At 37.7% G+C, this 15,625-nt stretch overlaps 1 protein-coding gene across 1 annotated transcript; it reads right to left on the bottom strand.

The window, feature by feature from the left end:
- Nucleotides 1-10,214: 10,214 nt before the first annotated feature.
- LOC149932201 (putative ATP-dependent RNA helicase DDX17) lies at nucleotides 10,215-12,438 on the bottom strand. Its single transcript, XM_090155578.1, has 6 exons — nucleotides 11,810-12,438; nucleotides 11,672-11,737; nucleotides 11,310-11,612; nucleotides 10,878-11,220; nucleotides 10,754-10,813; nucleotides 10,215-10,645 (listed from the first exon to the last, which is right to left on the bottom strand). The coding sequence occupies exons 1-6, from the start codon at nucleotides 12,335-12,337 to the stop codon at nucleotides 10,296-10,298; spliced, it is 1,650 nt and encodes a 549-aa protein (XP_090011704.1). The 5' UTR covers nucleotides 12,338-12,438; the 3' UTR covers nucleotides 10,215-10,295.
- Between the last annotated feature and the right edge of the window lie 3,187 nt (nucleotides 12,439-15,625).

The raw sequence follows: 15,625 nt of genomic DNA, 5'->3' as shown, positions 1-15,625 counted from the left end.
GGATTCATAACCGACCCCGTTTCGGATACATGCCCGACCCCGTTTCGGATTCATACCCGACCCTGTTTCGGATACCCACCCGACCCCGTTTCGGATACATGCCCGACCCCGTTTCGGATTCATACCCGACCCCGTTTCGGATACATGCCCGACCCCGTTTCGGATTCATACCCGACCCTGATTCGGATACCCACCCGACCCCGTTTCGGTCTCATACCCAACACGAACTCTTTGGAATATTAAGATGTCTCTAGACGTATAATTCTGGTATGAACCTATAAAAACATATTATATTAATACATCCAGAATTTAAACAGTGCAATATAATCAAAGTTCAAAAATTTAGCCAGAGATTCCAACAGTAGACCGCTTTCGCCCTTATTGAGGCTCATCAGTACTGTGCAGGAACTCTGTCTGAACTAGGAAATCTGCCGATATCAGTAAAACTAATATACATTTAGAGTTCCCTATATGTGAGCAGTCCATTGCAATTTATAATGAAATTCTTCACCAATTATTGCATGGCGGTCACTATTCAGCCGACATCTTTTACGCTCGGGCTTCCGTTGAATTCCAACGTTAAGATATTTATATCAAAATTAAAATTTTTAAATTTTTTAATTATGTTCAGATTTCCAACATTTCGTTAATCAGGCCCGAAACAAGTATACCACCGACGGTTATTTGAACAGTCGGCCAATTGTAATTTTTACCGTCTACAAAGAGACCTTTAATGCAACGGTCAGCCAACTGTCGGTAATCAGGCCCGAAACAAGTATACCACCGACAGTTATTTGAACAGTCGGCCAATTGTAATATTTACCGTCTACAAACTTTGGACTCTTACCCGACACATGGACTGTTAACCAACTGTATTTCGGCGCCTATGTGCTACTGGGGCAGTTATACACTGTTAGTTTTATGTGCTCCTCAGTTTAGTTTATCCCTTTTTACGTCCATTATTCTCCATATCCTGTGCACAAAAATGCATAGAGAACAGAGTGCTCTAGAGTAGTAAATGGAACATGTGAGAATTGACGCTTCAATAAATCATCCTCAGAGGAAATTGCCAAGAAGTAATATTTCCCAGAGCCAGGTCCTGCAAGTCACTGTTTGTATAGTGATTGTTATAGTGAGTTATTTCTCAAGGTCATTTTCGAATGTCCTTGAAGACATCGTTCAAAGCTACTTGGACGAGAATGTGGTGATACCCACTTTTCTAATTGAAAACTGGTTTCTAAACCCAATGGATCGTGAGATAATTTTTTCACGACCTTGAACCGTGTTTTCAAGGTCATTCAATTTTACTAACTTTTTAGACTCCCACCATGGTGAGTTTGTCTAGCAAATTTCAATAATGTAACACGACTTGTTTTCGAGTTATTAGCGCTTTCTTGCAATTTTCCCTTTTACGACCTTTGTGATTTTAGTAAAAATTGTCTCGACTACCTATTGGCAAAAGTGACATAATTACCAGAGGCAGGGGCGTAGGAACGTTCTAGAAGTTGGAGGGGGCAAAGAGAAACGAAAAGTGGTCTGGAGAATGGTTTTGAATTTCTAATGGGGTGTAGCTTCTCCAAATGCATGTGTACTTGTTACTACTATGTAAATTGGCGGGAAAAGACTGAAATTTAAACACAGTTGAGGTTCTATAAACTGTATATGCTTATAAAATGATAATTTGAGCCTTTTGAAAATTTCAACTGACCAAAATGTTGGAGGGGGCAATAACATTAGTTGCCCCTCCCAACATAATTCTAGGGAGGGGCATTGTCCCCCCTGCCCCTCCCGGTTCCTACGCCCCTGACCAGAGGTGTGACAATCCCTGTACTTTCGTATGCTTAAGGTTTAATGAATGCTCGACTCGAGATCGACCACATAAAAGACTATTTATTATCGCCTTTCTGGATCTTTTTTTAGTCTATGGTATTATATTGTAGGTAGATGGGGATAGCATCTCCACAGAACGACGAAAAATAAAAAAATACACTAACTTTGACCAGTTCTACTTAGTTCCTCCGTTCCTCACTACGAGGCGTTATTTGTTGGTTTTAACTTCCTACCCTCTCCAAGGCATACTTTCCCTTCTCCCCTCCCAACTCGTATTTCACCCGTAACATTCATTAAGAAATAGGTCCGATTGACACACTTTTGGCAATTATGTTACTTTTGCTATTTGTCAAATCCGTTAAAACGTGACGTGGAATTCTTTTCTAATTGAAACCAACTTTCTAACACTTACGGTTCTCGAGATAATTTTTGGATGACCTTGAAGACATGGTTCAAGGTCATCGACATTTTCATAGTAGGGGTTTCCCCTACACGCTCTATGCGACCTTAAAATGTAAAATTCGTACCCAAAACCGATTTTGAGATATTCGCCCTGGTTCCTTTTTTAGTGGACACCCTGTATAAACAATACCTTGCGGGTCCTGGCTCTCGGAAATATTACTTCTTGGTGATTTCCTGGGAGTATAATTTTTTTTTAGTCGATTGTGATGTGTGGGACAATTCAGTCCTCTCGTCCATTTGATTAATCAGGGCGAGATACGTGTAACGGCCACGCCAACGGGGGGATACGTGGGGACAGGGGTGAGGACACCCGTGGCGGAAGTATTCCGACCACCCGTTGGGGGATTGGTGGTCTTCCTCAAATGACCATCCACAAACTCTGCCTCCCAGACGCTTGGGATTACAGGAGTACGCCACTAAGTGACTACTCCCGGCGTATGATTTATTTAAGCGCCTATTGATCAGAGCAGATCCGAGTAGAGGCCTGCGCCGATCTGATATGGGTCGGCGGCGGCGTTTGACCCAAAATATACCGGAGGCGGCGGCTTACGCCGGCGTTTAGGCTTACGGCGGCGGCGTCTACGGCGTGGCCAAAATGACCGGCGGTGGCGGCGTACGCCGGCGTTTGTATAAATTTTAGAGCTATTTCTTGTAGCGACCGTTTAAAAAACACGCGACCAGAAGAGCAAGGGCAAATACCAACTCGTACTACTCCTTCCATGGACTAATTAATGTACTTTGCACAGGGACGGCCCGTTCCCGAATATTTGCTTCGAGCGATTGTTAAATGTGCGCTCTAGCGGCGGAGTTAGGAACTAACTAACTAATGATAACCGGGGAAGAAGGAAAAGGGGTGAGGGGAGGGAAAATACAAATGTAGCTCAGCAGCTGGAAAACACGTGGGACTGGCTTAATTTGTAAAACGTTTGTTTTAATGTTTTAATGTGCAAAGTACATGAATTAGTCCATGGTCCTTCTGAGGTAGGCCACTGGCCTGACGTCAAACGACAACCAAAATTATTCGCAGTTATGCCGGGTCGAAATTCGGTTGAAGGCTCGATATTGGCTTTTTATTTTTTTGGTCGTGCTCCACGATAACGCTCTCCAGTGCCGTAGACAAGGAGGGTTCAATGTCAACCCCCTGGGCCTACCTTGACTATACTAAATTGAAACCCCCTTCTCGACAACCCTCTTAATATTAACATTCTTGGACCCCCTTTTACGAATTTCTGACTACACCACTGACGCTCTGAGCCTTCCAATCAGAAATAAATCCGAGTTACGAATAATATCATTATTGCTGCCGAAGGTTATCATCGCACGGTGAACATACATATATTGCTATTTTGATATGTTATTTTTCATTTAGATATAATTTAAGAAATTATGATGTGATTTTATACGATTGCATGGACGTCTAAAATGCAGTATATCAAATGCTTCATTTATTGAATTTAAAGTAAAAAATTATAATCAGTCTCGGATTGGCCATAGAGGTAACCTGCCCGATGCGTTATAGTTGTTAAAGCTGGGACCCTTAGTCTCCTAGCAACCCAAAAATATTAGACCCACTGATTATTATAATGCAAATTTAGAAAACATATCGATAAACCAAGCAACATTTAAATTTAAAGATAATTGAAATTGTGGATAAGCCTTGGTTATATTAGTGACTCTCTCTCTATAGCCAAGATAGCAATGCTGGAATCTATTGACGCTAACTTGTAAGTGAAAATGCTATTACTCTGCGTCGACCGAAATCCGAAAACCAAAATTTGACGTTCGACGTCGTGTTGAAATGTAATTATTTTCGCGTAAATGAAAACCAAGCTTAATATACCAAACTAAAAAGGGTATAAAGAAAAAAAGGAAACGGCGGCGCGCCGTTCTTTGTATCGGCGGCGGCGTGCGCCGATTTTCCAACAATCGGCGGCGGCGTTTAGCGGCGGCGCAAGCCTCTAGATCCGAGCACGTAAATGGAACATGAAATGTTGTTTAGGGTGATCTTGGATGCTAGAGAGCAGTCAAATGAAAATTGATAAAAGTGGAAATTCTTAATCCAGTAATCAACACTACTGGAATATTTTTGGGATGGGTTATACATGTCATTTTAAGATTTATACAGGATGCCCACTAAAAAAACGAACCATAATTAATAACTGAAAAATGTTTTTTTTTTAATTTCTGAAATTTCTATGGAACGTTCCTCGTGCAGGGGGACATTTTACAGTATACATTTGAATGACCACGTTTTCAAGGTTCTTACCCAGATGACCCATCGTGCTATTATGCGCGTTAATCTTACGCGACGGGATGACACCCTGCTAGCGAGGCTCGGTTGCGGCAGACTTCCTACCAAGGCTTTGCTACATCGTTTTCGGCTGAGCCCCACTGACTCATGTATCCTTTTTGACTGCCCTTCCAATGCAGGTGCTCGGAACCTACTCAGATTTAGCTTACATCAAAAGGGTCTTCACGAAACATTGGTTGGCGTACTAACGGGGATCCACGCCGGGTCCCACGGTGTGATTGAGGCCACTTGTGACATTCTGCGAAAGGCCATTACGAGGGGCTGATCACTCCGCGTAATCGGTGTACAGAGCCGTACCTTTGACTGTACTAATGGTATTACACGTTTTTCGCAAAACTGCGGTGTACGAGCTGGATAGAGGGGTGGCACTAATCATTTATTTAACGAAATATGGCACATCCAAATTCAACGAAATTTTCAAATAACCACCTTCTTACCTTACCTAATGAAAGACCGCTGTCAAATTTGGTGTTGGCGACGAAACTATTTCTACCAAAACGAATTTTTTGAAATTGGCCATTTTTAGCATCTTTCAGTGCGTGAGCTTAGGCGGGGTGGCACTTAATATTTAAAGATCCCCTCCAAAATTACCAGAAATTTCGACAACTTTTTATTTCTATGTTTCAAAGAACTTAATATTTAATTTTATATTCTTTTTTTCATGAAATATTTAAAATATTAAAAAAAAATCAACAGATAGTTTTAAATTGAAATCATATATTTTTTTAAATAGTGTCTTGGCCTTTAATAAACAGTTTAGTTGTGTTCTTGGATAATTAAATTGAACGCTTTTCCTTGTTTCATTGTAAAAACTATAAAAACACGTGGCGTGCCATAGACAGTATATATCCCTAAGGGGACGAGAAATCGCCTACCTTCCACTGCATTAACGTCAAAAAATCAGAGCGTATTCTCGTCCCCTTAGGGATATATACTGTCTATGCTCAGACATAAGCTGAAAAATGTCCACTTTTACCCTTTCCAAATTTCAAAAATACCCTTAAAATTCCCACAAGAATCAAACAATAAAATACCCACTTTTACCCATTTTAAATTTAAAAATACCCTGAAAATTCCCATAAAAAACACCATAAAAAATGTAGTTTAATTATCAGTTTTTTCTTTAATTTTTACAAAGAAAAAGACACTAATATTAATGGTAGGTATGCAATTCGCTTACTAAGGGACGAAAACAATACATTTGTCTGCTCCAATCGGCAAAAGCTGACAACAGAGAAAGAACCTAAAAGGGTCTCGACATAAGCAAAACCAGTTTTCCACTTACGGCCAACTTAGTTACACTTTGTCAAAAAGGGAAATTATATTTCATGGTAGATTATTTAAAAAAAAATTTAAATACCCTTAAATTTCCCATGAAATGTTCAAAATACCCTAATTTTACCCATTACCCTCAACCTCGAAAAAAAATCCCTCTCGGGGTCAATTGTACGCGAAAAAGGGTAAAATACCCTCAAAGTGGAAGCACTGTAGTCAAGGTGAATACAGATAATGGGGAGTAGTGGCAGTGTTTCCACACGGGCGACTTTATTTTTCACTTTTTTTGGAGCGGATAAATAAATTTTTCCCGTTTTCGAAAATCGTTTTCCCGCATTTTTTCCCGCTAAATTCTAACCAACGGCACTTATGTTAAAATCGCGTGCGCCGCAGAAACTATGATTTTTTCCCAAATGTGGACTAAATGATGACGATTTTCATTTCATATTTAAGTTTAAGAAGGCCACAAATGGTATAATTCCCTTATCGGTTCCTTTTTTTAGTTTAAATAGATTTTAAATAACTAAACAGCCACTCTGTTACTGCATTAGAATAAGGCAAGCACAAAAAGAATCTCACTAGTTTTGGAAGCTGCAGTGGCGTCGCCAGGGTGTTTTAGACCTGTAAAATATCTGAAGCGCCACCTAAAATTTCCGAAAAGCGCCTGCTAAAATTCAGAATTTTATAATTCACTTGGCACGGCAAGCATTTTTACGAACCTTGAATTTCTTCGAACTTAAAAATGGACATTAAAAATGTAATTTTTCCTAGTCGGCCTTAATGTTTTAGCTTAACAAACCTTTTTGGGAGTGCTCCCCTCCCCCATATCACTCAATAAGGCACCCCGGCTGAACAGTTTTTATGGCTTAAGCGCCACCAGTTTTAAAATCCTGGTGACGCCACTGGGAAGCTGATTGAACATTGGTTCATGGAATTTTTTCGAAAGTAGCCCAATTGGGCTGGAAAACCGCCCAACTGGCAGCACTGCTTCGAAATGAATAAATGATATGGCCCGTAAGTTCGTAACGGCAAGGATACGGGTAACCAAGGATAGGATCCTTGTGGTAACGACCCAGCCGGGCCGTAGCAGACGATTCTAATTAGAACAAGAGCTGATTCGAGTACGCAGTTCAGATTCGTCTAGAAATAAGTACGATAAACAAAAAGGTCTAGAAATAAGCATGCACTATATAGTTTTCTCTATCGTTACTTTTCCCGCTAAATTTCCCGTTCTGAGTGATTTTCACCGCTTTTTTTCCCTTTTCCCGCTTTAGAATATTTTTCAGCGCTCTTAGTCAGTTTTCCCCGAAAACGGGAAAAGAGAGTCCACTGGACCCGGACCCCTCCGCCGATCTATTTTTTCGACGAGTCCAGGACTCTTCCCTCTTTCTTCGTCCCCCCCCCCTCGTTTAAATTTATATGTTCTTTAATATCTCTTTATTCCTCCATATTATGTTCGAAAATAAATGACACCTAATAGAGGCAAAGCCTATAAAATTTTTATGGTAATTATAAAAGAGACAGTCAGAAATCGAACTACAGCATCAAAGTTTACATATTTTCATATATAATCGTGATCGGGTAAATTAAAATGCTCTTAAATATTATCACAATTAATTTAACCATTAAAGTCTTCATTCCAAACCCATAGAGCTTAAATTTTTGTTTTCTACCTTTATTCATTTTAATAAAGCAAAATTTTGGTCTATAATTACTGTGCCTAATGGGATACAGAGCAAGACTATTAATTATGGGCTAATAATTTCCATTCCCCACACGGGCCACACCTGTTTGAGTTAAGAGGTTTTTCCCTGGTAGGCCCAAGTTTTCCAAATTTTTCATTGGTCATGGTAAATTTCTATAGGCCTCACAGATAAATAGTAATTGGGAGTCCGACTAATATTCGGAGAGCTGACATAGTGGCGGTCAGTATACACTATACAGACTGGAAGGACGTCCTTCCAGATACAGATGCCTCAAAGAGAAACATAATGGCCAATGTGAAGAATAGCCCCCCCTATTATTTTTCGTTTGTTATTCTATTTATTGGTAGCATTTTTTACGCTGAATTTAATGGTGTATTAATTATTATCCGCAAACATATAAATTAAAAGTTATCGGGAATGGGATTTTTCAATTTTCACGGGTATTATCCTGAGATTTCACTGGCTGTTCTACCCCGAGATAGAGTAGGACACATGAAAACAAACTTTCATTTTGGTCTATACTAATTGAATATCAATTAATGATTTGGGCCAATGTGAAGAATTGAACATCAATTAACTATTTTACTTTTCCGCGTATTTGGACAATACTTGATGCGTTGAACATCAATTAATTATTTGGGCCAATGTGAAGCATTGAACACCAATTAACTATTTTAGTTTTCCGCGTATTTGGACAATACTTGATGCGTTATGGCTAGGTAATGTCTTCTAGGTCGCGTTATAGACGGCCCATCGTGATAGCAAGAATGGGGTTGGGGTGGCGCCAATATTCTGTTTTCGATTGCACAAGTTGAAATTCAGTCGATAAGAACTTTTCTTACCCTCGCAAATGCTTTGAAATTGTAGATTTTTCACACGTGTTAACGAAGTCCTTTGGGCTATTTTTAACAATAGGTACTTTTGTTTTTTTTGTTTTGTTTATTGTTTTCGGGTTTACGATACTTGATGCCTCAGGCTTGGTGCTGTCCTCTAGGTTGCGTTATAGTTGGCCCATAGCTTTTTTTAGTATGGGGTTGGGTAGGCGCTGCGCGCCCCCAGCGCTCGAGCGAAGTGAGTGCGCGGCGCCGTTAGGCGCCAATACTTAGAGTACATTCGACGTTGTAGAAGTCAACATCACACAGAGGTCATAGTATGGTTAAAAAAAACATAAAATGCGTTGAAATACGAGAAAAATTCCCAACCCTTAAAAGTTAGTACTGTTCTACATTTCAGCCTTTTCCTTTTTCGTCATCAGTCCTACGTTCTCCAAAACGTATTAAAATCTAGACATTTAAAGCATCGTCCTCCTCATCAAATAAACAAACAAATCTCGAAATATGTCGTATTTCCCGTTGTAAAAATTACTGGCAAGTAACAATTTTACATTGATCATATCTTTTTAAACAATAAATTGTGATTAAAACTTTTTGCATTGTTAAAAAATCCCGTTATTTGAGGTACATATCATTAACATATTCAGTTCCCTCCCAAATCCCTTATTTGTAAGAGTTAAGTATAGTCTACACTACCACTACAAATTTCATTTTCAGTATTACTCCTTAGTACACACCAAACATAAAGTTTGATTTCACGTGTCCTGCTCTATCTCGGGAGAACAAGTATAGAACTCACATTAAACTATTGTCGAAAATGCATTGAAATTGACGGTTTTCAAAACGCGTTAACTTAACTAATTCTCATTTGCGGTTACTAAAAAAAATACCTTCGTACTCCTTACACACTGGGCTTTCATCTAAGAAAATAAAAAACCAATAAAAGGAGGGGGGCTGTTCTTCACTTTTGCCAAAATAATTCTACTTTTTATTTAATTTTCGAAATTTTCCCTCTTTTTACACAGCTAACGATATAATTTGAGGGAGTCCCGTGGACTCTTTACCCCCTTCTAAATTCATTTTTTTTAGGAGTCCCGTGATTTTTTTCAGGGGTTTTTGACACGTGGACAAGTCTGGTACTCCTGTAATCCCAAGCGTCTGGGAAGCAGAGTTTGATCAAATCTGTAAACCGAACGGTTCTAGAGATAGTTTTTGAATGACCTTGAACCATGCTTTAAATTTACACTGTTAAATGTCCCCCTGAAAGAGGAAAGTTTCATGGAAATTTCAGAAATTTTCACAAAAAACTTACGTCTTTCAGTTATTAATCATTGTTTGTTATTTTGATGGACACCCTGTATGCATGTTCATTCATTATGTAAAATAAATAGCTTTTCAACTTGCCTAACTTTTTACTTTTACCTTGGGCCAATAAAAGATTCATCTTTTATTGCCCCATGCTTTTACTCCCCCCTTTTTGCAATATTACCCCAAAAACAAGCCCTCATTATAACAATAATGACTGTGTTATCTAGCTGTTTGCTTTATTCTTCTATGACCTTTCTTTAACTTGGCATAGGGTATTTATCTTTCTTTTATTTAGTTCTATTATTTTAACCTGTAACTACATACATTATAATATACTGTACATCTGCACGTACGTACTCAGTGACTGATTTCTTGATCAATAAATAAATGAACATAAGAAAAGTTTATCATTTTATTATTACAATGATGAGAAACTAAGCTTAGAAAATCGTTTGTGTAATATTTTACTAAAAATCAATAAGACAATACTGTATGTTACGACAGTTTTTATTTATGAAGTCGCAGCAATTATTTCTACTTATATAAACAAAACAAGTGGGTAACAATTGACTAGTAAAGGTCACGATATGAATTTCTGCGCTTATTATAACTATTATTACTATTATAATTATTATAATTGCGGTTCTTATTATAATTATTGTTCTTGTAAAAACGGTTCCTCTTTTGGTCATCATCATGCCTTGACGCATATATATATTCTTGTAACCGAGGTGGAACGGTTTGATTAGCCTCAGTGAGAACTTCAACAAGGTCTTTAGCTTGTTTGCTGTCATCGGGGGTAAAGAGTGTGAATGCTGTACCAGTCTTATTACTTCTGGCAGTACGACCAATTCGATGAATGTAATCCTCAGAACAGTTAGGATAGTCGTAATTGATCACAAATTTTATATCATCCACATCTGTTTCATATTCACCAGAGGCAAAGAATTTGATTGTTTCAAAGGATGAAAAAGAGAAAGATGAGAATTAGAGCAAAACATGTTGACTCATTAAATAGTCTACCTTACCCAAACCACGAGCAGCGACATCAGTAGCGATCAGTATGGAGGTACGACCTGTCCTAAACTCTACAAATAATAATTTCTTTCCTGTAAATTTTACCTTTCAATTTAAGAGAAAAAAAACACATACCATTAAGAACTCTATCTCTTTCAGATTGTGATTTGTCTCCGTGTATACAAACAGCTGGCCACTTTTCCATTCTCATACGCCTGGTTAGATTGTCAACCATTCTTTTGGTGTTGGCAAAAATCAGGATTTTGCTCTTTTCTCTCACAGTTTCCTCCAAAAAGTTTAACAATTTTGTTTCCTTCTCATTATATTCACAAACTTCAACAATTTGCTTGATGTTATGATTGGCAGACAATTCTAGGCTTCCAATATTAACTTGACTGTAATCATTAAGAAAATCTTCCGCAAGATTCTTCACTTCTTTGGGCCAAGTTGCACTCCACATCAGAGTTTGTCTGTTAGGCTAAATTAAGAAAAAAAAAAGGGGAACAAATGTTTAAAAATATTACATGCAAAATTGATAATTTTTTATATGAAATTTTGGTTTCTCACATCAATCTGTTCCACAATCTTTCTGATTTGAGGTTCAAATCCCATGTCTAACATTCTATCAGCTTCATCCAGGACTAAATATGTGCAACGTTTCAGATTTGTCACATGAGAATCCAAGAAATCGATCAGGCGACCAGGAGTAGCGATACAAATTTCAACTCCTCTTTCCAACATACGAATTTGTGGTCCTCTACCTGCGCCACCAAAGACACACGTACTACGAATTCTAGATGCTCTCCCAAAATCATTGGCTACACTTTGAATTTGCTGAGCTAATTCGCGAGTAGGAGCTAAAACAAGAACCTATAAAAACCCACATTAATAAAATTTCATTCTTTGTAAACAAACAGCCTAAAACTTGCAATTGGTCCATCTCCATGTTCCAAAGGTGGTTGGTTATTTATGTGTACAATGGCTGGCAATAAATACTGAATAAAAGAAGATAATATAAAGAATCAAACTTGACTTAAATTTATGTAATACCACAAATTATAGTCTACCGCAAGGGTCTTTCCAGATCCTGTTTGTCCAATTCCCACCATATCATTACCACTGAGTGCAATAGGCCAGCCCTGAGATTGAATTGCGGTTGGAGACTCATATCCTTGAGCCTGAACTGCCTTCATGATGTAGTCAGGAAAGTTGGCATCTTGGAATGACATGATGGGTTTTGAAACATTTCCCGTGACAGTAATTTCATTGTTAGCTCTGTATGCTTCAACCTCGGCCAGAGAGTGCTGGGAGATATTTGTATGTAAACCTTTATTTTTGAAGTTTTGTTCAATTGCCACAAAGCCAGATATATTTTCTTCACGAAGTTTCCCTTTATCTTTAAGTAAATTCTGACCAGTTTCGAATCTGCTCAGCATACGCGATTGTACTTGAAAATTTTGTGGTTTTGTGTACAAGCTAGATTGTCCATTCCCAACAACGCACACTTTCGTGTGTACGGGATTTTTTGAAATAGCTGTTTTAAAGTACTTATTGGCATTATTTAAATGCCGAATGCCAATTATAGATCTATTCATTACGTAAAATTAATGGAAAATATCTACTTGGTTTCAAATAATTTTATGTGTTTTTCACAAACGCGTGTACTGAATAGCGATCCAAAGCAGACAAAAGGTCAAATTATCCCAGATATTGCATCAGCAGTTCAGCAGTCAGCACAGCAACCGAATTATAGAAGGCTTGGAAATAAGATTTTTCCCGGTTTTCCGTTTAATATAATGAAAAAACCTGCTTTTTGTAAGTTCTTTAATTCTTTGCGCGCCTGACTAAACGTCGGAGATCATTATATAATTTATCGTACATTTTGAGATAGACTTAAGTTTTAAGATGTTCAGGAAAAGAGTTCTAAATTCCAAAAGACGCTTAAATAAAACATCCTTCACGGAAATTTCCAAGAAGTAATATCAGAGATCATGGCAGTGGCAGTTATAGAGATGCGAAACCATAGAAATCTCATAGGTAACTAGAATGCTGCCGTGTAACTGGCAAATGGACGAAACGCCGTGGCAGACGATAGCCAGATCTCAGCCAATCAGAGCTCAAAGAGTGGTTCTGCCAAGAATGTCATGTTACCAGAGAGAATGACGTCACCTATCTCCCGCTATAGTAGCGGAACCAAGGAGGATTATTATCCTCCTTGGCGGAACCACTCTACGGCCTCTCATTGGCTGAAGGTTCAAGGCGAACTGGCGTCAAGCTCGGCCGTAGGCGGCAGCATTCTAGTTACCTATGAGATTTCTATGTGCGAAACTCCCTATACCCTAAGCAAACCAGTTTTTTTCAAATTTTTGCCGATCGCAGCGACGCCTGTACGTGGGGAGTAATCGCAGAGATCCTAGGATTGTTACATTGAGTTGGGAATAAATAGAGGTACAACTAAATCTGGCTGGCGCGGGACCAATTTCGTTCCATAAGGAGACTTTATCAACTTTATCGTTCTACCGTGGCGGCATCTGTCTCTAGTGGTGGCAACTATATTGCAATTGAATTGTTTTGCGAATCTGATGCGAAATTGAAATGTATGATTTCTCGTAACAAACAAACCTTTGAGGTTGTTTAAAAATAATTTTATTCTGTCAACACGATCCTTTGTAACTCAAGTTACGGTGAGTTAGCCAATAATTATTTATTTTTAGCCATATAACTTTACAAAATATAGATGGCGCTACCACCTAATTATAAAGATGAATTTCGTACAGTCTTCTCAGAACAGGTCCCGCGTAACCATGGAAAATGAAATCGTAATTGTAATTCTAGCAGTATTATTCCCAATTCAATGGATTGTTACCGTTGTTTACATTTTTTTGGGGCTAACGCCAACGAAGAAGAAACCAAGTTGAAACTGGAATTGAACTATAATTTATTAGTTTAAGTATGTTTTTATACATTAGTATATATTTAAAATTTATTTGAAATAAATTTCATATTTTAACTGTTTATCATTTTAAAATATTTTAGGCCTTGTTTAACCACAATAAAGAAATAAGAAACAGGATTTTTGAGAAATTAGGACTAAATCAAGGATTTACGCTAATATTTTAAAGTTTGTTAATATTTAGTGATTAACTTTAAGTAACTTTCGATCTAAACGTTTCTGGGCCTTGTTATATTTATGGTTTAGGTTATGTTTTTCCAAAGTGCTGTGAATGGAAAATTGTACAACAAACTTCATTATGTTTTCCAAATATTCTACGCAGGTGATACGCTGTTCTAGTACCCGTTTCCTAGATTCTGATTTGAAATTGTTATTAAATCAAATACCTTATATAAATGTATTATATTATTATACCAGAGTTTTTATCACAATTCCTGAGGTTGTTTATTTCTAACTGGTCTTTGTTATGGTTGTTTGAGCTACTAATATCAAGAATGTATTGAAGTTACTAAGAATATTTCAGCATAGCATTAACCCCTGGTACCATCCTCACAGCTTTTGTGGAGAAAGTTCGTCTGCATTTTAGGCGCATTCAAGGTCATACCATATAGCAAACTTGAATGGGAAAGCAGACGAATTTTAGCTAGAAAGGCTGCGAGGATGGGAATCAGAATCCTGTAGTCCAATATTCTTAGTAACTTCAATACATTCTTGCTAATATTATTAGCGCAATGGTCATTTCCTTTAAAAAACACTGTGTAATTTAGCTGTACTTAAAAAAATAGTAATTATAATTTATTTTTACTTTTCAATGCCTGCCTATAATCCTTAGAAAATAGGGTAGGAATAGCTGTTGGTGTTATTCTATTTCTGGTTTTATTGTTCATGAAACAAGACTCCTCAAAATGCAGGGCACATATTTTATTATTATTATGTAGATAATTGGTATCTTTTTCAAAAAGATCGCGTCTTGCTAGATTTTTTAGTCATTGTTTTGAACTGTATTTTGAAAAACAAAGATTAAAATGTAACTCTAATTAAAATAACTTATGTTATATCCCACCGTTCTTTTTCTTTTGGAAACTTAAATAAAGAAATGCGCTGTTTTTCTTTACAAGAATTACAAAAAATCGCTGAACAATAGGTTCCAGGCATTTTAAAACTTTATTTCGAAAATAAAATGCGTTTACAATTTTTGCGTCTCTCGGCTTGAAACGGGCGCTTCCTTCCGGCCGAAGGGCGGCGCTGATACTTGCATTTTTTTGTCAGGTTTTCGGCGGAGTTTCGCATCTCTATAACTGCCAGGATCTCTGGTAATATTTCCGAGAGCCAGGACCTGCAAGGCCTTTTTATATAGTGCTTGTTGAAATAATGGAAATTTATAGGTGAAAAGTTTCCATTATTTTAACAAGCACTATATAAACAGTGACTTGCAGGTCCTTACTCTCAGAAATATTACTTCTTCGCAATTTCCTTGAAGATGTTTTATTGAAGCGTCTATAGGCGCTTAAAAAAACATATTCCCATAAATTGCCAAGAAGTAATATTTCCGACAGCCAGGACTCATAAGTTACTATTTATATAGTGCTTGTTGAAATATTAGAAAGCTGGAAACTTTTCTCTTGCTTTTCTCGAACGTAACATCGGTTTTTTGCTAAGCCTTAACATGCCAAAAAAAGTTATCTGGTTAAAAGGAAACACTTGTTGCATACCGTACCGCAAAAGTAATACGGTTAGTTCTAAAGGAATTAGTTTTCATCTTTTTCCGAAAGATAATTTTATACGAAATGAATTAACTCTGCCTCCATGAGAAGCCTTAAAATTGCCCGGTAATATAAAAATATTCCGTATAATTTGAAATATTTATACCCTACGAGAATACGTAACATAATTACTCACAGTGGCGTAGCCAGGGGGGGCACAGGGGGCA

This window comes from Leiobunum rupestre, chromosome 8 (genome assembly GCF_980474605.1).
Source record: "Leiobunum rupestre chromosome 8, qqLeiRupe1.1.hap1, whole genome shotgun sequence".
NCBI classification, from domain to species: domain Eukaryota; kingdom Metazoa; phylum Arthropoda; class Arachnida; order Opiliones; family Sclerosomatidae; genus Leiobunum; species Leiobunum rupestre.
Note: the sequence above shows the minus strand (reverse complement) of the source record. Positions and strands in the feature narration are given on the sequence as shown.